Source organism: Melanerpes formicivorus, unplaced genomic scaffold (assembly GCF_026170545.1).
Source record: "Melanerpes formicivorus ecotype bairdi unplaced genomic scaffold, bMelFor1.0.p_v2 SCAF_3, whole genome shotgun sequence".
Lineage (NCBI taxonomy): Eukaryota > Metazoa > Chordata > Aves > Piciformes > Picidae > Melanerpes > Melanerpes formicivorus.
Genome location: NW_027142355.1, coordinates 26,952,434 through 26,975,189, shown reverse-complemented (window position 1 = coordinate 26,975,189; position 22,756 = coordinate 26,952,434). Strand labels below are relative to the sequence as shown.

Below are 22,756 nucleotides of genomic sequence, written 5' to 3'. Positions count from 1 at the left end.
GCTGGCAGCAGGTGGCACTGGCAGGACACGGACCTGCCACCCTGTCCTCAAGCTGAGTCCTGGGGGGGGACAAACAGCCCTGGCTGGAGGAAGGGTGTGGGGAAGAGGAGGATGGAGAGGAAGACCTTGCTCTGCTCCAGCAATTTTAGGGCAGGAGTTGCAAGTGAAACCATGATGAGGACAAGCCACATATCAGGCTGCCATCCCCTTGCCTGGCTCACCCACAGCCCCAAAATGGCATCTTGGGTGTCCTTTACCTGCTCCTACTCCTGGTGACATCTCCTGTAGACGTTCTCCTGATCCCCACGTCCCAGCAAGCCAAAATGCTGAGTGGTTATCCAGAACAGAGCCACCTCTGTCATAACTGCCAGCCCAGGACACCAGAGGTCCCACTGTGGCTGCAGAAGGCAGTACCAGCACCATCCTGTCCTGCAAGAGACCTCAAAAGAAAGCCACCCTGTGAGGCTTGTGAGATGGGGAGGGGTGGGTGCCCTGTGGCTGCACTGAACAGCCCAAGGCACTAAAAATCTTTTAATGCTTTGATGCCTCCACCTTCCAGATGCCTTCCAAGCACATATAGAAGGTGGTCACTACCCCAAGCATGACCATCAACACATTGGGTGTGCTCAACCACCCCACCCCTAGCTGATCAAAGCTAGGCAGAAGACACCCTGGCATGGCTTTGCTCCTCCATAGAGGGGTGCAGTCACGGTGGGATGAGTCCACACCACAAAGCTCAGGGCCTTTCCTGCAAGACCAAGCAGCAGCCAAACTTCAAGGTATATACAGAGTTTATTTTAAAAAACCAAACCCAAACCAAACCAAAAAACCCAAAGAAGAGAAGTTTACAGTTCTTGAATGATACACAACTACTGCAGAGGTCATACCCTAGAGAAGCTGCTTTGTTTTTCCTGTGAAGGTGGTGGATGTGCCCTCAACAGTGACAACCCAAGAAGGAAAGAAAATTTGTGGGGGGGGGGGAAGAACAAAAGAGGAAAAAGAAATTATATACAAAAAAAATATACATGGAAAAAAAGTCAACTCAAAGAGAAGAGCAAAACCCACCCCTGAACTCTTCCAAGTTGCACACAACAGGTACCAAAGAATAGCAACGACATCGTGGCTGTCTCTCATGCTGCCAACACCCCAGGCTGAAGTGGCAGCAGAAGCAGGAGGAGAAAAGGAGCAGCAAAACAGAAATAAAAGAAACCCAAACCAGAAAAGCCCCCAAACAAAAGAAAAACCAAGCAGAAAAATCAACATACACCTCTTAACCTTCTTGATGGTCTGAAGAGGGTCTTGGCTGATGGACAAACCCCTGCCAGATGGGGATGGAAGGGGAGCCCCATCTCTCTGGTCTGCATTAAGGGATGGACAGATGTGGAAAGATGGGTCGAGGTTCAACCATGGGCACAGTAGAGGCAGGAGGACAAGCTCACACCATGGCAAAGGTTCAGGCATGGACACAGCAGAGGCAGGACAAGCTCATGCTGGCAGCAAAAGTTCAACCATGGGTAGGTTAGGAGCAGGAGGACAAGCTCATGCTGATGGCAAAGCTCTGTTTCAGCCCATCCCCACACCAGCGTCCCTCTGCAACCGCCAAACCGACGCAAGGGCCAGAGAAAACTCAGCATGGAGTCACCTGCTGGCCCTGAGGGACCAGGTGCCACCATCAAGGGACAGGGCAACTCAGCTGTTCACATCCCTGATGGCACAAAGGAGACGTTAAAGGGACAGAAGCCAAAGGCTGTCCCCAGACCAGCACCAAAGGGTTACGGCAGGTTTTAGCAGCCAGGAACTCAACACCGAGGTCCATCACAGGCAAGCCCAGAACTTAGTCGATTAGATGGTGTTGGGTGAGAGGTTGGACTCCATCTCAAAGGCCTTTTCCAACCTGGTTAATTCTATTCTATTCCCCTCACCCCAGCAAGGTGCTACTGTTTTCCAAAGGAGGAGGAGCAGAGGCAGAGAGACCCCAGCCTTGCTTGACCATGACTCCACCTTCTCTCCCAGGCTACACAGGCACAGTTTTACTTACAGACTGGTGGGAGGGGGCATTTTCTTTGGGAGAAGGGAAAAAACCCCAAACACAACAACAATAGAGATGAAAAATGATGGAGGGACAAGAAGCAGAGGGGTGCAAGGTGGCCAAGGAGCTCCTGCCCTCACTCCACCTCATCCCCTGGAAGCTTCTTCCAACCAGGGCAGACATTTTTAGGAGCAGTAGTATTTTGGTTTTCCCTCTGCCACCAGCCCTTGTGGTGGCTCTGGAGGTGCTGAGGCACCAGCTCCTAAAGCTTTGCAGGAGCTGTGTCCTCACATCTGGCACAGGAACCAAACTGAGGCCTCAAACTGCACCAAGAGAGGTTAAGATTGAACACTAGAAGAAACTCCTTGAATGAAAGGGTTCTCTTTTGAGTGGCCTTGGAAGGAGGTGGTTGACTCCTCATCACAAGAGACTTGGGAGAACAAATGGCTGGATGTGATGGTCTTAAGTCTTCTCCAACCAAAATGATTCTGATGTACCAGTGTTTTTTTAGGTTTTGGAGGGGGTGGGAAATCCCTGCTGGTGGGTGACAGGAGATAAGGGAAGGTTTGGAGGACTAAATCCATCTGAGGGGCAGAAAAACCTGCAAAGGAAGAGGGGGATGAGATGAGGTCATTAGAAGGCTGGAAAAACCCCACTAATTTTTATTGGGATTTGTGGTTGGTTTTGACTGGGTTTTTTTTTTTGAGGGTTGGGGGTGCTGTTATCTTTGAAACCACCCAGCAGCATTTAACTCTACTCCTAAGTCAGCACCTATAGAAAAAGACCAAACCCTCAAAGGTCAGAGCACAAGCCAACTGCCAGGGTAAAGGGGAGGAAAAAAAAGCAGCCAAGTTAAACCCTCCCCCCCAAGTGGCAGCAAAAAGGGAACTGAAATGTGGCCCCCTCCCCAGCTGAGTGAGCAAACAGGGTGCTAGATAAGACCTCAGTACATCATTACACCTTAAAGATCAGTAATTAATAACCACCCCTTCCCCCAAGCCACAAAATGCACAGTCACGAGCCACGGCCCTAAAGTGTTTACTGCTTGGAGCAAGGGTTTTTGGGGGGCAGGGGGAAGAAGGGGAGGAAGAAACCTTCTGTTCTGTGCCCAGAATTAACATAAAGAGGAGATGCTTTGTTTCTCTTTATTAAGGAAAACCATGCTAAAGCCAAAAAAAAAAAGTACTTTAAGAGGTGTGGTTTTGTTCCCCAAAGGAAAAAGGAAAATAAGGCATCCCCCTCCCACCTCCCCCAAGATAAACTGATTGTGCTTCATGGATTTAAAGGAGAGGATTGCAGTCTTCCAAACACAATGGAGCATAATGTGGTGGCAACTCAAAAGGAAAGAACAAACCAAACACAAAACCCAACCTCCAACCCAGTGACTCTGGGGAAATGGTAAAGCTGCCACATTGAGAGTCTGCTTCCGAGGTGGTGGCGTCTCGACAGGTAAAGAACCAACAAACCCCAACACTAATGCTGGGGAAATGGTAAAAAACAAACACAGCTGTGTGGTGTTCTGCTCCCAGCTTGGTGGCAACTCAAAAGGCAAAAAAAAACCCCAACCCCCAACCACAAAACCCAACAATCCTTCTGGGGCAAGGGGGAAAAGCCCAGCTGGACATTCCAAACTCGGCTCCAGGCAGGTTGAGTTTGTCAGCTGCTGCCCTGGAGGCTGGACCACAAATGAAAACATCTCATCCAAACCCTTCTGAAACCATCCCCCCACCACTCCCAGCCCTAAAGAAGAGCCAGCAGATACCATTCAATACTCAAAATCCATCTCTTGCTTTGATCCCCAAGGCACAAATCCTCTCCAGATTCCGATAAAGCAGCAACCCCAGGGAGGTATTTACCCTGTTAAAAGAGGGGGTGTTTTTTTTTGGTGGCCTTCAAAACCAACCAACTCAAAACCTCAAGGTGTTGACAGCCACCAGAAGAAACCAAACATCTCAAGTTCAGAAGCACCCTGGAAACCAAACCCAAGCAACCCAAGACAGAGCAGATTCACTTTGCATCCTCCATTTGGTGCTTTCAGGCTTTGTTTTGTTTTGTTTTTATTCATCTCCATTTTTTTTTCCTCTCTCTCTCTCTCTAGATTTCGCATTTCTTTCACTTCTAAAGGACTTTTCAGTCCTGTTGTACACACACAAGCAAGATGGCTACCGAGCCAGTGCAGAAATAGGGAAGGAAAGTAAAAAAAATAACAACCAAAACAAAAAACAAAAGCAGCCAAAACCCCCCCCAAGGAGAAGGGAAATCGGTGCCGACAGGATCGGTGGGCTACAGCCAACAGCAGGATCTGAAGCTCTCAAGCAAGGTTGATCCATCAGGGCAGAGGACCTTCAGGAGGTGGTGAGTGTCTGTGAGGTGTTGAACCATACTTCAAGCAAAAAAAAACAAAACCAAAACCAACCAACCCAACATAATGAAAGAAGAAAATCCAAAACTTGAAGCCAGTTTCCAAACCAGGACAGAGAGTTTGAACCTCAAGGTGCGCTCCAGCTTCAACCAAAGCATTGTTCAGAGAGCGGCGCCGGGGATGGGGTGGCCGGAGGGGAAAGGGTTGGTTTGGTGTTTTCCTTTTTCCTCCCCGAAAAGGGGAGCCAAGCTCCATAATCCAGACCGAGGAAGTGAATCACAATCCATGAAGAAGGCTTTTCCAAAGTCCAAAAAAGAAAGAAAGGAAGAAAAACCCCAACAAAAAAAGCCCAGTGGTTGTCAAAGTCCTTACAAGTTCAGGAGGGGCAGGCAGGAGTCCACAGATAAAACTGGACTGAACAATCCAGAATTAAGCTCAGAATAGCTCCATGCACTTGGACTGTTTGGTTCTTTTTTGTTTGTTTGTCTGTTTCTCCATTTGTTTCTTTTGTTTTTCTCCCCACATGACTCCACACAGAATACCATCACAGCAGTAAAGCTCAAGCTGAAGGAGCTACCTTTTCAATCCACCGTGTGTTTGATCTTCTCTCTGTTACTGAGGCAAACAACCATTCCGGGTCCAGCTGAGGTGGTGTCTTTGGAACCAACTGAGAAACAAAAAGAAGGAGAAGGAAAAGGAAAAAAAAAGCAAAGCATCTTGGTTTTAATTTAATTTGTCTGTGTGGGGGGGTGGGGTTTGGTTTTTTTTGGTGGTGTTTGTTTGTTTGTTCTCTCTTCTTTTTCTTTCCTTAAACTAATTTCCTACCTAACCAAGGGCAGCTTTCGTAGCTGACAGTTCAGTAGCACAAAAAGAACACAAAAAAAAGCCACCCCAAAACAAAGAAACAAAAAGAAATCAAGCACAAACCCAAAAAAATAATAGTAGTAATAAAAAATAAACCAAACCAAACCAACCACAAAAGAAAGAAAGAAAGAAAAGGGTTTTTTGACTTGGCCAAATGGAATTTTGAATGCATGCAATTCGGGCTGCATATCGCTACACCCCCCCCCAAAAAAAAACCCAACTCATCATCATTATTCAGAACAATATCATTATGGAATGTGGGAAATATGCTATGCACCTTGGGCTGAAGAAATGACCAAGAAGAAGAACAAAACAAAGCAAAAACAAAACCAAAACCAAAAGGAAAACAAAACAATAATAATAATAAATCAAGATTCTAAAGGGTAATGAGAAGAGATATATCAATGCTATTATTCATAAAAACCTTGTTTAGTAATAAAAAAAATTGCTTCTGTTTAAATATGAATATTATAGTCTGCTTCTCGTGGTTAGGAAATTAAAGAGTCTCTCTGAAAAAGCAGGTTGCCCTCTTTTACTACAACTCCATGTCTTGAGCTTCGTCTTCCGAGAAGTCGGACATGGAGCTCTCGGAGGAGCTGTCCCCGGTGCCTTCTTCCTGTTCTTTTAGTGCTTCTTCTGTTGCATATTTCTGAATGTACTCTGGGGGAGGAAAAGGATAAAAAAACAAAAGGTCAGCAGCAAACAGCTGGGAGGGTCATCTGTTCTTTTGAGGGCTTGGGTCACATCACAGAACGTTTGGAAGGGACCTTGAAAGATCATCTAGCCCCAGCTGCCTGCCAGGGCAGGGTCCCCTAGGACTGCATTCATTCCTCTGTCATCCTGCTCTGGCAGGGGGACTGGACTGGATGATCTTCGGAGGTCCTTTCCAAACCCTAACACTTTGTGCTTCATTCTGTGATCACCTAGACTAGAATCATAGAATGGTCTGGGTTGGAAGGGACCTCCAAAGGCTCTCTAGTCCAACCCCCTCTGCAGTAAAAGCAGGGGGATGCCCAAAGCCCTGTTGAGCCTCAAAGATGACTGTCCCCAGATTTCTTCTTGGCCCCTTTAAGTCCTGAAAGGCCACAAGAAGGTCTCCCTGAAGCCTTCTCTTCCACACATTGAACAATCACAACTCTCTCAGCCTGGCCTCACAGCAGAGGGCTTCCAGCCCTGCCATTACTGCTGTGGCCTCCACTGGCCCTGCTCCAACAGGTCCATGTCTCTCCTGTGCTGAGGACTCCAGACCTGGACATGAATATCTGAGAGTTTAAACCAAGAGGGAAGAACGACTGCCACTGAAGCCAAAGCTGAGAGCCAGACAGAAGTGTAAAGAAGGATGGCCAGAGAAGACAAAGCAGAAGACCACTTGAAGGGAACAGCTGTAGAAAGAAACCTGTGGGGGCCCCAGGCTCTGTTTTCAAAGCACAACTCTCACAGCCTGCATCAGATCAAGCAGGACCTGCAGGGAGCCAGGCCGGCACGCTGCAGGTCACCAATGGAAACCATGTCTCACAGTGGGGTCTGAACCACACTGGCTGTATGCATCCAGATCAACACCTTGAACTTCAGCCAAGAGCAAGCAGGAGAACTGGTTTTACTGGGATTCCTGCAGACAGGTGAAGGAGCTGCTGCCAGCTCAGGCTGGTGTGGCTTTCACAGTCACCTCTGTGCAGAGGAACAGAGCAAAAAGGCAACACAAAGAGCTGGATTGAGTCTGCCAAACCCTTTGGAGGCCCCATCCCTGGAGATATTCAAGCTCAACCTTGATGGGGCCATGAGAAATATGAGCTAGCTGCAGATGTCCTTGCTTACTGCAGGGGGGGTTGGACACGACAACCTTGGAAGGTCTCTTCCAACCCACTGGATTCTGTGATTCATGAGGGAAGCAGCGACCCAACAATGAGAGGGACCGAGGGAAGCAGCGACCCAGCAGAGAGTCTTTATATGAGGAGGTGGGTTGGCAGCAGAGGTCAGGCAGAGCTAAGGAGATGGGGTGCCAAGATGACCTATCTTTGGAGAGGCTACTCCCTTCCCAGAGCCTTCCAAGAATTCATCTCCCTCTGGAGACCCAGAAGTTGTTATTGCTTTCACAACCCAGCAAAGGGAATCCAAGTTCCATTGCTCCAAGACTCTGGATGTCAAAGCCCTCTATACTGTGGCTAAAGCCATCAAACAACTGCTGTAGCAGACCCCAGACTGAAGGGTCTAATCCTGAGAATCAAGTCTCCAGTTGCATACTGGTAATACAGAAAACAGCAGCTCTGTAGAGAAGGACCTGCCAGTGCTGGGGAGCAAGTTCACCATAAGCCAGCAACATTCCCTCATTGTCAAGAAGACTAATAGTGTCTTGGGGTGCATGAAGCAGAGTATGGCCAAAAGGTAGAGGCAGGTTCTCTTCTGCCTTTATCTCTGCCCTAAGGAAGCCACAGGGGTCCAGTTCTGGGCTCCTCAGTTCAAGAGAGACAGGAAACTACTGGAGAGAGTCCAGTGGAGGCTCCAAAGATGCTGAGGGGCCTGGAGCATCTTTGTGAGGAGGAAAGGCTGAGAGGATGGGGCCAGACTCTTGTCAGTGGTGCCCAGTAACAGGACAAGGGCCAACAGTCACAAACCAGAACCCAGGAGGTTCCATCTGAACAGGAGGAGAAATGTCTTTGCTGTGAGGGTGGTGGAGCCCTGGAGCACACTGCACAGAGAAATTGTGGAGTGTCCTTCTCTGCAGAGATTCCAAGCCCCACCTGGCCATTGTGATCCTGGGCAAGCTGCCATGGATGACCCTGCTTTAGCAGGGTGGGGAGAAGGGTGCTGGACTGGCTGATCTCCAGAGGTCCCTTCCAACCCTCACCATGCTGGGATTCTGGGATATTCATAGTATCATAGTATCAGTCAGGGTTGGAAGGGACCACAAGGATCATCTAGTTCCAACCCCCCTGCCATAGGCAGGGACACCCCACACTAGATCAGGCTGGCCAGAGCCTCATCCAGCCTGCTCTTAAACATCTCCAGGGATGGGGCCTCAACCACCTCCCTGGACAACCCAGTCCAGGGCTTCCCCATGAGAGTGGTGAAGAACCTCCTCCTCACATCCAGCCTGAATCTCCCCACCTCCAGCTTCATTCCATTCCCCCTAGTCCTATCACTACCTGAGATCCTGAGAAGTCCTTCCCCAGCCTTCCTGTAGGCCCCCTTCAGATACTAGAAGGCCACAATGAGGTCACCTCGAAGCCTTCTCTTCTCCAGACTGAACAGCCCCAACTCCCTCAGTCTGTCCTCATAGGAGAGGTGCTCCAGCCCTCTGATCATCCTCGTGGCCCTTCTCTGGACACCTTCCAGCACCTCCACATCCCTCTTGCAATAGGGGCTCCAGAACTGGAGGCAGTACTCCAGGTGGGGTCTCACCAGAGCTGAGTAGAGGGGGAGGATCATCTCCCTCGACCTGCTGGCCACACTTCTCCTGATGCAGCCCAGGATCTGATTGGCTTTCTGGGCTGCAAGTGCACATTGAGAGCTCATGTTGAGCTTTTTGTCCACCAGCACCCCCAAGTCTCTCTCCTCAGGGCTGCTTTCCAGCCAGTTCCAGGGATTCTGGGATATTAATGGATGTTGACAAAGTCCACAATAAATCCTTACTTGTTTGGGTTTCATCCCAAGAATGAGAGGAGCTACAAACCTTGGGCCACATCTCCAAGCCTCCACCTGTCTCTGCACTACCACACTACTGCTCTATCTGCTCATAACTAAAAAATGAGGAGAAGCAGCCATCAATTATGCATCTGCTCTCCTGAGCTTCCCAGAGCAGAAGAGCTGCTCCAATCCATCCCATCAGTTTAACATCTCCAAGGCTATTTTTAAGGCCACTACTGTATGAGGCACAACAGCTGGTGAGCTTCATCTTATCCTCCTCACGCAAGCCTGGGAAGAGACAGCAGAGGCAGGACTCTCGGGCACCAGGAACATCAGCCGCCTTGGAAGCACTTAATGCTCCTTCTACACCATCTTCAGGATGGAAATGAGGGAGGAGACGATCCTTGTGATGACAGGATGAGAGAATTGGGCTTGGTCAGCCTCCCTGAGGGATGTCCTCAGATCTTTGTAGATGCATAGAAGCATTTTGGTTGGAAAAGGCCAAGTCCAACCACTCTCTTAACTCTACTTGTGGTGCCACACCATGTTCCTCAGCACCTGTCTGCAGCTTTTAAACACTTCCAGGGATGGGGTTTCACCCACCTCCCTGAGCAGGCTGTTCCAGTGGTTGAGAACCCATTGAGTGAAGAAGTTTCTTCTAATGTTCAGCCTAAACCTCCCCTGGTGCAACTTGAAGCCATTTCCTCTCTCTCCCTATCCCTTGTTCCTTGGGAGAAGTGACCAACACCCACCTGGCGTCAACCTGTTTGCTGGGAGTTGTAGAGAGGCAGGTGGTCTCCCCTCTAGGCTAAAAAACACCAGTTCCCTCAGCTGCTTCTCACAAGCCTTGTGCTTCAGAGCCTCCCCCAGCTTTGTTGCCCTTCTTTGGACCTACTCCAGCCCCTCAATGTCCTTTGTGGAGCGAGGAGCCCAAAACTGAAGCCAGCTCTCAAGGTGTGGCCTCAGCAGTGCCCAGTCTAGGGGAACAATCCCTGCCCTGGTGCTGCTGGTACGCTCTTGCTGATCCAAGCCACGAAGCTGAGTGCTTTCTTGGACACACACACTGGCTCATCTTCAGCTGGCTGCTGACAGTAGCAGCAGCTTTGAGCTTCCTTGAAGGCCCTGGTGCTGGTCAGCAGCAGTTTATTTCCTTTTTTTCCTGGGGGTGATCCTTTTTCACTCCATTGAAGCACAGAGGACATGCAAAGTGTCCCCTGTGCTGGGCCTGGAGATTTTATCTGACAAACCATTTTGCCTGGAAGCTTTGTCACCCAAAAGCCAAACAGGCAGTGGAGTTCAGGATACTGAGCAGGCCAGGTCTGCAGGGTAGTTGTTCTGATCCTGTCATGGAGCTGTCAGGGGAGTCAAGCAGAGTGAGCTGAATAACTCAACACTGAACTCACAGCTTTGCTTGCCCTGATTTGTAGTTCTGCCCTCAAACAAAAAAACCTTGCAGCTGGAGAGTCATTTCCTAAACTCCTAAGATTCATACAATGGTTTGGGTTGGAAGAGACCTTCAAGATCATGCAGTTCCAATGTTCCTGCCATGGGCAGGGACACGTTCCACTAGCCCAGGCTGCTCAAGGCCTCGCCCAGCCTGGGCTTGAACACCTCCAGGATTCTGACTTTTTTAATCTCATTTCTGATGTGTGAAAGATTAATTCATTTTGTGTCTCACCTGCCTGCTTGCTAGCTCAGTTCTACCTCCAGGCTTTTCCAAGGTATTTGAGTCTTCTTCCTGGAAGTCTTCCCTGATGCCAAGGAGGTGTGGACCCTGCTCTTTAGCCTTGTCTAACATGCCCTTCCAGCTCATCCAGGAGGAGACACACCAGCACCCTCACTTGTTCTGCCAGTGCTCATCTACCCTCACTGGTCACTATTAATGTTTACCCTGGGCAGCCCCAGTTGAGTTACACATCTGTGATCACATCCTGCTCACCCAGAGCACAGGACAAATCATTCCCTGCCTCTTTACAGGCACCTTTGACATGTCAAAGATCACAACTTTGTACTCTAGATTAAGCTCCTCCGGTTCTTTCCCTTTCTCCTCTCAAAACACATCTCAGCACAGGACAGAAATGCATCTGTTAGAGCAGGGCCAGAGGAGGCCACAACAATGAGGGGAAGGCTGGAAGCCCTCTGCTGTGAGGCCAGGCTGAGACTTGGGGTTATTCAGCCTGGAGAAGAGAAGGTTCCAGAAAGACCTTCTGGTGGCCTTGCAGCACTTAAAAGGGGTTCTAGAAGAAACGGACTTTTGAGCAGGGCCTGTAGTGACAAAGGGTGATGGTTTGCAACTCAAAAGAGGCAGATTTAGACTGGAGAGAAAGAAGAGATTCTTTAATGTGAGGCTTGTGAGACCCTGGAACACATTGCCCAGAGAGACAGAAGATGCCCCATCCCTGGAAGTGTTTCAGGTCAGCTTGAGCCTGGGCAACTTTCAGTAGTTGGAGATGTCCCTGCTCCCTGCAGGGGGGTTTGGTCTAGATAACCTTTAAAGATCCTATCCAACCAAAAAGATTCTGTGGTGGTCTTCAACACCATCTGTCCTTGCTGCACCTTTTGAACCCTCAGTGACTGGTCTGTAGCTTTCTTGACTAATGGGCTTTGAATCAGGCACAGCATCAGTAAGGCTTAGCTTAACTAGGAAGGAACCATATCTTGGTGGTAGAGCATTCACCTCCGGAGTCATTCAAAGCCTGCATGACCTCTGTGCTACTTTTGCTCTAGGTGAACCTGCTCTGGCAGGGGGGTTGGACTAGATGATCTCCAGAGATCTCTTCCAACCTCTATCATTTTGTGATTCTGTGACCTGCTGACAATTCCTGCTGTCACCAACAGCATCACCAATGCTTTGATTGCTGCCCTTAGAATCATGGAATCAATAAGGTTAGAAGAGACCCCAAAGATCATCAAGTCTAACTTGTCACTCATGACTACTTAGATGAGAGAGCTGCTACCAAACCACCTTCCAGCCAGGACCTGTGCAGCTGGATGCTCCCATTTCAGTTTAACACTTTTCCTTGTTCCTTCCTCAGCTGGGCACCTTTTCTACCACATCATTTTTCCAGCCACTCCAGATTGAGGTGAATCCTAACCCAGCTTTGCTTCCAGCCTGCCCTTAGGGTCTATTAATGATTTAAACCCCATTGCATCCACAGCAGCAGCAGCTCACCCACTGCAGTTTAAAATGGACAGAGACCTTTAGTGAGACCTTTAAAAAGTCCTTTCCAACCTAAAGCATTCTGTGGCTGGTCACTGGCCTTGTTCCTCCAGGGTGGAACTCAGAGTAGCTTAACCCTAAGCCACCACTCACTCCATACCTGTGTTCCTTTTCTGTCCTTACCTTTAATTTTCTGTTTGTACTCTTCTGGTCGGTGGAGGTACATGGCTGCAGCATCACCATTTAGGGGATCTATAGGGTTGGGATAGGCCAGCAGCTGGGGCAGGAACGATTCAAATATGTTGGTGAGATCTGGAAGGGAAAGACAAAGCTGTTCACAGCCACAGATCCAGAGCCAACCCAATTAATCATCCCACAAACCAAACAAGACAAATAAACACTGAGGTCCTTTGCCCCTCACTGAGTTCTTCTCCTGTTTCCACCTCCTTCTGTCACCCTCCTTAAATGTCCTGTGCTGTGTCACTAAATTGACATATCCCAAGCATAAAGCATCTTCCAAGTGCTTCAGACGACTGTGTTAATAGAAAGAGCAACCAACAAGTCCCTCCTCCAGCTCCAAACCATTTGCAGAATGTGAAGAGCTCACATTAACACCTTGGGGCCAGTTGGCATCTTGTCACTAAATAATCCACTAGAGGAAGTGTCCTTCTGGTGCTGCTGAGTCATTTGTGGATATGAGAAACCTCCTTCCCACATCCCCAAGATGACACTTCAGTGGTGGAGGTGCTCAGAAACAAGTCCTGTGTTACCATTTCCCCTTGGGAACCTCAGAAGGACCTTGTACACCCATGCAGACCAGAGATCAAACCTCCCAGTGCTGGGCTTGTGCACCAGGTTTGGCCACAGGACAGCTGTTGGTAGAAGTCAGGCGGTGTGGGGGTTTCCCTGCTGGGTTTTGTCTGTGAATGCTCTACTCATCTTCTCTCAGGATCTCCTTTTCCTAGTTCAAATGGGTGTCTCTCTCACAGATTCATAGAACAGTTTGGGTTGGAAGAGACCTTCAACATCACCCAGTTCCAACCCCACTGCCCTGGGCAGGGACGCCTTCCACTAGACCAGGTTGCTCAAGGCCTCATCCAACCTGGTGATGAGCACCCTCCAGGGAGGGGTCATCCAGAACTTCCCTGGGCAACAGAATCCCTGCCTGTGGATGAGCATTATCAGTCCACACCAGCACAGACCAAAGTAGAGCTGTTGGAAGGGAAGCTCATCCTTGCCTTGGATCCACTATGTGAGCAGCTTTGCTATCTCAACCCATCTCTTACAGGAAGAAATCTGTGTGATTATGCTTGAGCTCACACATCTCTGAGCTTCACAGAACTGCTAAATTCAGCCAGATCTCATGGTGGGTAGAGTCCTCAGAGCCCCTAACTTTCTAAAAGATTAATCAAAAATGGGTGGGCAGTTATGGGCAGACACCTCCAGGAGGTCTCCCTGTGCAAAGGTAACAGAAATCCCAGCACGGTGTGGGTTGGAAAGGACTTCTGGAGATTCTCCAGTCCAAATCACCTTGCTAAAGCAGTCACCCACAGCAGACTGCCCAGCATCACCATGGCCAGGTGGGTTTGGAATCTCTCCAGACAAGGAGATTCCACAACTTTCCTGGGCAGCCTGCTCCAGAGCTCCGCCACCCTCACACCAAAGAAGTTTCTCCTGATGCCATCTCCCATCCTCCTGTTTGTGCCCACTGCCCCTAGTCCTGTTAACTGGGCACCACTGACAAGAGCTTGGCCACATCCTCTTGCCCCCCCACAGGTGCTTTAGTGCTGAGCATTGATCAGATCCCCTCTCAGGCTGCTCTCCTCCAGGCTCAACAGTCCCAGGGCTCTCAGCCTTTCCTCCTCACAGAGATGATCCAGTCCCTGGTTACTCCAGCTCTGGGCTGCAATCACAGAAAACCAGGTTCTAATTCCATCAGCAGCAAAGATACAGCTGCAGAACTGCTCAGGAGGTCCAAGCAGATCTTTGCCAATGCTCTACGTTACCACCTCTGCAAGTCCACCAACAGTTGCGCTTCCATATCGTGCTCGAGAAGATCAAATGAGAGGTGGTGAGACACTGGAACAGGTTGCCCAGGCAGGTTGTGGATGCAGCCATCCCCACAATCTGGAGGAGGCATTTAAAGCTGTGGAACAGCAGCACATGTTGCACTGAGCTGGCTTCTGCTGCTGAACCATTCAAGCTCTGCTAACACCACTTCAACTCTTCCACCTCACATCAAATCCTCCCAGCACCCAAGCGAATGCTCTTTCTCCGTGAGCACTTGGGTCAGGGTTAAGCTGATCCCTCACCACAGCACCAGGTGAAGCATACTCTGTGCATCTACTACACGAGGACTTCAGGCATTCTGATAAGGAGTACAGTTCAACTGAAGTTACTGTAACAATTTCCCACCCAGGATTCACCAAGCCTGGGGTTTCCTATCAAAGAGTGCTTGTGAGGAATATGAAGTAGCTCATCCCTCTAGCTTCAAAGCTTCAGCTCCTACAGGTAGAAAAATCAGCTTTTCATGGAAGAACATGAAGGATTTGATGTGCACATTCCCCTGAATACCATTCCACAAGCATGGAGAAGGCTCTAGGGGGACCTTCTGGTGGCCTTTCAGGACTTAAAAGGGCTGAGATGAAAGCTGGGGACAGACATTCTAGTAGGGCCTGCTGTGACAGGACAAGGGGCAATGGGTTTAAACTGACAGAGGGAAGATTTAAATTAGCTGTACAGAAGTGTCCAGCTCCTCCACTCCATGGACATCCTGGGGCAACAGGCACAAACTGGAACACAGGAAGCTCCATGAAAGCATAAAGAAAAGATTCCTCATTGGGGGTTGTGAAACACTGGAAGCTTGCCCAGAGAAGCCGTGGCTTCAAGGACAGGCTGGGCAGGGCTCTGAGTAACCTGACCTAGTTGAAGATGTCCCTGCCCATGGAAGATGGGCTGTAACTAGGTGACCTTTAATGTCCCTTCCAACCAAAACAGCTCTGTGCTTCTGTGAATGGAGTGAGTGACCCTTTGTGAGATTTATGGAGCATTTTCACCTCTCTGGCATGAAAAACAAACTTATGCAAGCGTTTTCACATGGAAACCTTGTTCTCCTCAGGATCTTGGCTCTGTGAGGAGTCTAAAACTTCAGGAAAACAAGCAGCCACCAAAGCAAGAGTTGGCTTGAGAGTTGGCTGACACACCAAATAAACATTAACCTGAGCAACTTTCAGGGAAACCCCAAACTCACCGTAGAGAGCTGTCCAGGTTTGATTGATTACATCTAGACATACAGTTCCTGACCTGAAACACATGGAAAAGGATGGAATTAGACACAGTCACACTCAGGAAACTCTCTGGGGGATTTAAGAGAACCTAACCCAAACTTCCCCTACCCCACTGTTTCAGGGAAGCTCTGATTTACCCCTCTTTTGTGGTTCAAGCCTTTGAAGACTTTGACTCTTCATCCTCTGCTCAAAAGAAAATTAATTGGAGCCTTCACTGAATTATTTGGTCCATATGGCCAGACTAAAGCAAAGGTGGCTCCTCTTTACAACCCTTAAACTGGGGGAAAAAAAAACCAACATAACCACCCACAATGTGGCAAAACATCCCCCACCCTGGGCTTTTTAGACTGGTGAAAGCACACTGAGCCCATCAGGAAGCCAAAATGAAGCAGAGAGTGAAACAAATCCCTTGGAAAAAGCCCACCTGAGGGAAATCCACTTACGCTTCATCGATGTTGGGATGGAAAATTTTATTCATGAATCCTGCAAAGAGACAACACTGGTAAATAAACAGCAAACAAGAGGAGACTGGAATTTACTGGCCAAGGACTCATCTCTCTGGTTTCAATGAAAACCCAGCCTTGGCTGTGCTATATATAGCTGTGTAACCTTTAAAACACACAGGCGGCGTTCTGCCCCTGGGGGTCCTTTGTCCATCCCCTCAAAATTCAGCAGAACTCCCTGCTTCCCGTGCAGAGCCCACCACAAAGGTTCTCTGCTGCAGTATCACAATCTCAGCAGCACCATCAAGCATCCAGGTTGGATAAGGGGTTATCAAAAGCTTCAAGGATCTTTGGGTTTAAGCCCAAACCTCAAGCTCACCATTTGCTGTGTGATTTAAGTTTTTGCTTTTTTTTTAAGCATATCTCCCAAGAAAGATTTTTCTATCAACTTGGAAGTTGCATTTGTCAGCCAGTCAGGGGCAGGAGATTGGTTGCAGAGAGATGAAACTTGCATTAAGACAGCAATGAATTCATCACCTGGTAGCTCTGGGCTCCTAGAAAACAGCTCAGATTCAAGGTCCGGAATGAGAATGCTCAGCGTGGCTTTGCCCACATCAGACTTCTACATTTGAGTGTTTTCTTTGTTCTGAAATGTTTCAGTCTAACTGGTGGGTTCAAAACCTTACCACATGGTGGGAGAAGGCCTCTCACTGCAGTAGATGTGAAGCATGTTTTTCCAGTTACTTGCTTGAACCTTTGAGTTCAATTTTGGCGCCTCAAAAACACGCGCACACACCTCCCCACCCCAGGTTTACAGAACAAAGGTATGAAAGGAATTACAACACAACCTGTTTCTGTAGAAATAAAGCAAGTTCACCCCAAAAGCCAAGGGAAGCATTTCAGATGACAGCTGAGAGCAGAGACAAATTCACAGACTGCATAGGGTTGGAAGAGATCCTCAAAGGTTACCATGTCCAACCCCCCTGCAGTAAGTAGCAACACCTCCAACTAGATCAGGCTGCCCAGGGCTACAACAATCTTGGAGGTCTCCAAGCACAGGGCCTCAACTGCATCCCTGGCCAGCCTGTTTCAGTATTTCACCACTCTCATCACAAAGAACTTCCTCCTGCTGTCCAACCTAAATCTAGGCAGCTCTGGTTTCAATCTGCTGCCCCTCATCCTATCACCACAAGCCCTTCTGAACGCTCCTTCCCCGGCCTTCTTGTAGCTTCCCTTCAGGTATTGGAAGGCATAGGGTCTCCCTGGAGTCTTCTCTTCTCCAGGCAGAATAACCCCAGCTCCCTCAGCCTATTCTCACAGCAGAGGTGCTCCAGCTCTTGGCTTATCTTTGTGTCCCTCCTCTGGACTTGCTCCAACAGTTCTACGTCTTTCTTATGCTGGGGACCCCAGAACTGGACACAAACAAGGGCCATGATCTGAGTGACAGCATGGTTGCCTACCTGGGCTAAGAGTTAGCATATGGATTGAATTCCCTTTTTCTCCCCATGTATTATGACACCAACATAATTGCATGTTTGTACTGCTGGGACTCTGCATAAACACAAAGCAAGGCCAAAACAAGGCCCAAAGCTGGAGCAAGCTGAAAGGACCAAAGAACTGCACCAGCAGCCCCACGCTAACAAGGGCCTTTCAGGAGCATCTTGCCATGACTGAGCTTCAAAAACTGAAACAGGCTTGAAAAAGCCATCAAATATTTACATTATGGCAGCTCTGACAGGTTCAAGTCAGGTCACAGATCCATTATGCTGGCATTGGAGAGCTGCAGTGAGCACTGATCCTGACTCTAAATCTTGTCTCTGTCTTAGGAGGGGGGACAAAAAAAAATCCAAAAAATTAAAGTTCTGGTAAAGCAGAACAGAAGAAAGGATGAGAGAAGGCTTGAGGAGGGAAGATTTAGACTGGGGATTAGAATGAAATTCTTAACAGTGAGGGTGGGGAGGCACTGGAACAGGTTGCCCAAGGAGATCGTGGATGCTCCCTCCCTGGAGGGGTTCAAGGCCAGGCTAGATGAGGCCTTGAGCAACCTGATCTAGTGGAAGGTGTCCCTGGCCATGGCAGGGGGGTTGGAACCAGATGATCTTCCAACTCAAACCCTTCTGAGAATCTATGAAGACATCAAATAACAGGAATAGGGTGGTAAGATATAGAGCTGATGAAGTAAATACTCTCTGTTCTGGTATGTGGGATGCAGAGCAGGTCTTTTTTAACCCAGCTAGACCAGATTGTTTTGGCTTCAAGAGACCTTGAACATTATCAAGTCAATCAGCACTGCCAGGTCACCACCAAACCATTTCCCTTAGCACTACACCTCCATGGCTTTGAAACCCCTCCAGGGTTGGGAACTCCACCACTGCCCTGGGCAGCCCGGGCCAGGCCCAAATGACCCTTTGGGGGAAAAAAATGTCCAACCTAAACCTCTCCTGGTGCAGCTCGAGCCTGTTTGCTCTCATCCTGTCACTTGCTCCTTGTGAGAGGAGACCACTCCCCACTATGGATTCAGAGAATTGTTTCAGTTGGAAAAGAGTCTCAAGATCAAGTCCCTCATCAACCCAACACCACCATGGTCATTTAACTGTATCCCCAAGTACCATATCCACACACTTCTTGAACACCTCCAGGGACAGTGGCTCCACCACCTCCTTAAGCAGCCTGTTCCAACACCTGACCACTCTTTCAGAAAAGACTTTTTTTCTAATATCCAACCTAAACCACCTCTGGAACAACTTGAGGCCATTTCCTCTTATCCTATCACTCATTCCTTGGGAGAACAATCCAACTCCCATCTGGCTCCAACCTCCTTTCAGGCAGCTGTAGAGAGCCAGAAAGTTGTCTCTCACTACAACCTCAGAAGCTGTAAGGAGAATGTTAAGGGCTGGAGGCACCCCTCTCATTTTCATTTTCTGATCCTCTCACCTATATCCTAGGACCTTCTACCAAAGCCACCTGCAGCTGGATGGACAAGGCTTGTGATACAAACCCATCTGTAAAGTTCTGGACAAGCTTCCATTCATACACACTTGCTATGGATGGAGAAGAGATGAAGCTGTCTGCTGCAGCACCTCCCATGCTAGAAATTTCTCATTCTTCTCTGGCATCTTTGCCCTCAACCCAAGGCAGGAACAATCTCTTCTTTCACAGTGTCCCTTTTTTCCAGCTTTGCAAATGATACAGTTGTTCTTTGAGAAAGGACACAGATACCTCCTCCCTGTGCTTCCTAGGTCATTGCAACACCATCTTGTAACTCCTCAAGGTTCCCTCAGTCTCATTCTCCTACAGATATAAACATGCCAAGAACAGCTCTGTTCTTAACTCTTTCTGCTGTCCCAGAAATTACCTCAAAACAGTACTTCCTGCTCTATTTGAGATGGAAAGTCTCCTGCAGAGACAAAGCTTTAAAGCTGCTCCCTCAGGACTGCCTTGCTCTGTAATTATTTTCACAAATACAAAAGACACAGCAGGCCTCAACAGCCAGGGAAAAATGAAATTCCAACTGAAAGAGGAAGTCCCCAGCTAAAAAAAACAAACCTCCCAAGCCAGCACAAACACAGAGGGAGATTCATCAACATAGTCCTGGACACAGCACACCCAGATAAACCATGGAGAACTCCAGGTGAGCACTGCTGGAAAGCAGCTCTGTGGAGAAGGACCTGGGAATGCTGGTGGTGTTCACCATAAGCCAGCAACATGCCCTTGTGGCCAAGAAGGCAAATGGCCTCCTGAGGTGCATGATAAAGTGTGGCCAGAAGGTTGAGAGATGAGTGAGGACACAGCTGGAGTCCTGGGTCCAGTTCTGGGCTCCCCAGTCCAAGAGAGACAGGCAACTACTGGAGAGAGTCCAGGAGGAGTTGCAAAGGTGCTTAGGGGCCTGGAGCATCCCCGTGAGGAAGAAAGGATGAGAGCCCTGGGGCTGTTGAGCCTGGAGAAGAGCAGCCCCAGAGGGGATCTGATCAACATTCAGCAAGACCTGAAGGGTGGAGGGCAAGAGGATGTGGCCAGACTCGTGTCAGTGGTGCCCAGTGACAGGACTGGGGGCAATGGACACAAACTGGAAGCCAGAAGGTTCCATCTGAACATGAGAAAATTCTTCACTGTGAGGGTGTTGGAGCCCTGGAGCAGGCTGCCCACAGAGGTTGTGGAGTCTCCTTTTCTTAGAGAGCTTCCAACTCCACCTGGTCATTCTGACCCTGGGCAACCTGCTGTGGGTGCTCCTGCTTTTGCAGGGGGTGGTGGCCTAGCTGATCTGCAGAGGTCCTTTCCAACCCTTAGCATTTTGCAATTCTGTGACTCCATGATGAGCTCCTAGAGTCACACTCTTGATTTTGGGTTCTCACCACAACCTGGAGCATGAAGCCAAGGTCACAGCCTGAGCAGCTGTGAGTCTGTGAGCCAGACTGCCTGTGAACACTTCACATTTAGAAAGAACATTCTCACTGCCCCCTGGAAAAGCCACTCCTGGGGAGGAACCTGAGCAGCAGAGTGCCTACAGACTCCACAACCTCTCTGGGCAGCCTCTTGCAGGGCTCTCTTTCCAGAGGGACACCAAGATCCAGGGCTATTTTTGAAGGTGAAGCAGGACTGCATAAAATCTGTATGGACATAAAGCTTTTGGGTGAGAACAGAAATTAAATGGTCCATCCACAAAGCAGGGTGCTAGAGTCACCATCCCTGGAGGTGTTTAAAGAAGCAAGTAGTAGATGTGGCACTTTGGGACATGGTCTGATGCTCATGGAGGTGTTGGGTAGAAGGTTGGACCTGCTGATCTTAGAATCATTAAGGTTAGAAAAGACCTCTATGATTTTGGCTCCATGGAAGGAGTTACACAACAGAGAGGGACACATCTGCTCTGATCCTAGAAGATGCTGAACCCATGTGCAGATGCTGACCCTCTGGACTGCTGGCATTTCGGCTCTAGCCCTGGAGTCATGGCTCTTGGGCTTGACAGAAATGTTTGGAGAGAAAGACATTTCCAAATGAAACCTCAGTTAACTGAAAGGCTGTCGATCTTCTTGGTGCTGCAAACACAGCAACACCCAAAAATCCCCAGTTGCTGGATGTTTTCCAGCATGACATGAAGCTCTCTCATCATGCTCAGGCTCACAGATGATTCAAACCCTATAATCCTTTGGTTGGAAGAATGCTTGAAGAGCACCAAGTCCAACAGTCACTCCAACACTGCCTGCTCACCACTAAATGTCGTCCCTACACAGCTTTTAAATATCTCCAGGGATGGTGATACTACAACCCCCCACCAGGCAGCTTGTTCCAGGCTTTGACAGCCCTCAAGGGGAAGAGGTTGCTCCTCATGTCCACCCTAAACCTCTCTCCCTGGTGCAACTTGCCTGTTTGCTCTCCTCCCACCGCTTGTTACTTGTGCAGCCAGTCACAGTTGGATCAAAGCAGTGACTCCAAGACTGAAGTTCCCAGAAGACAGCTAGAATGCACTGCCAAAACCAACATGAGCTGCTTTGCCACCAAGTTCTTCAAGAATCATAGAACTGTTTTGGTTGGGAAAGACTTCAAGATCATTGAGCCCAACCATGAACCCAAAACCACCATGGCCACTAAACCATATCCCAGAGTGTCATGTCCACACATTTCTGGAATGCCTCCAGGGATGATGAGTCCACCACCTCTCTGGGCAGCCTGTTCCAACACCTGACTACTCTTGCAGGAATGAAGTTTTTCCTAATATCCAACCTAAGCCTTCCCTGGCACAATTTCAGGGCATTTTCTCTCACTCCATCACCTGATGCTAGGGAGGGGAGACCAACCCCACCTCACTGCAACCTCCTTTCAAAGAGTTGTAGAGTGCCAGAAGGTCTCCATTCACCTCCTCTTCTCCAGGATGAACCACCCCAGGTCCTTCAGCTGCTCCCAAAAGACTTGTTCTCCAGGCCCTTTGCCAACTGCATTGCCCAAACACCTGGGCAACTTGGGGTGCACTGAAGACTCTCAAGGTACTTCTGATTGTCCCATGGAGCTAAAAAGCTCCTGCAAGAGGTTGTTCCACATTGATTGTCCCCCTACCACTGCACCTACAGGAATGGATTGTGATTTAGAAAGGGTCTCCTACCTTAGTACAGCCCCCATAGAACCACAGATGGTTTGGGTCAAAAGGAACCTTAAGGATCATCTTGTTCCAGTCACCTACATGGGTAGGGAGACCCTCCACAAGATCATGTTGCTCACCTACCATTCAGGACTCATAACTTGGGAGATAAGAAGGATCAGAAAGCAAGGCTGGAGATGGTCTCCTCACTTTTTCCACAGCTCCAGCTGCACAGTGTTGGCCCTGCAGCAACAGCAAGCCTTCTGCACTTCTTGGAGCTTCTCCTCCAAGTCAGGAACCAGCCACAATCCAACAAGCAGCCTTTCAAAAGGCAGCTTGCTGCTTATCTAAGCTCAAAGTACAGCCACAACGTAGCTGCTGGCTTAGCTGAGGTCCCCACAGAGACCTTTTCTTCCCCTGCTGCACAACTATTAAAGCAATGCTGGTGCTGCTAGCCCTGTGGATGGATGGAGGAACAGCAGCATGTCAGCAAGCACAGCACTGGCATGAACATGGGCTTCACATCTTCTAGCTCAGCTAGGGGTCATCTGCAAGGTGACCCACACCAGGGATAAATTCAAGAGGACTTCTCACCAGCTCTGAGGCAATGTGCCAGAGTAGAGCTGCTTTATATCCACAGCCCCATCCCAAACTCACCACTGCTTGCTCTCTTTGCTCATAAAATGAAGCCAACTGGACACTTCTCCACCCAACCAACTAGTGACAGCACATTACACTCTGTGCCACCATGGTGCCAAGCCTAAAGCTAGCAGGACACATGTGTGTAATCACTCAGTGCAGCAAGACTAAGCCTCAAAGTTTTACTTTACTGGCCAGACTTCCTGGCCAGTGAGGTGGGAAGGTGATTACAGTCTCTCCAAAGCAGGGTATGGGTAGTTTTAAGCACATCACCAAGT

The 22,756-nt window shown here is 48.9% G+C and overlaps 1 protein-coding gene across 1 annotated transcript in view; it reads right to left on the bottom strand.

Annotated features, from left to right (window-relative positions):
- Window positions 1-773: 773 nt before the first annotated feature.
- Window positions 774-22,756, bottom strand: part of UBE2H (ubiquitin conjugating enzyme E2 H) — a 66,287-nt gene continuing 44,304 nt past the window's right edge. Inside the window, exons 4-7 of the mRNA XM_068169407.1 lie at window positions 15,770-15,809; window positions 15,290-15,342; window positions 12,223-12,351; window positions 774-5,915 (exon numbers count right to left, since the gene is read on the bottom strand). Coding sequence (XP_068025508.1) covers window positions 5,791-5,915; window positions 12,223-12,351; window positions 15,290-15,342; window positions 15,770-15,809 — 347 coding nt within the window. The 3' untranslated portion in view covers window positions 774-5,790. The remainder of the gene's footprint in view (window positions 5,916-12,222; window positions 12,352-15,289; window positions 15,343-15,769; window positions 15,810-22,756) is intronic.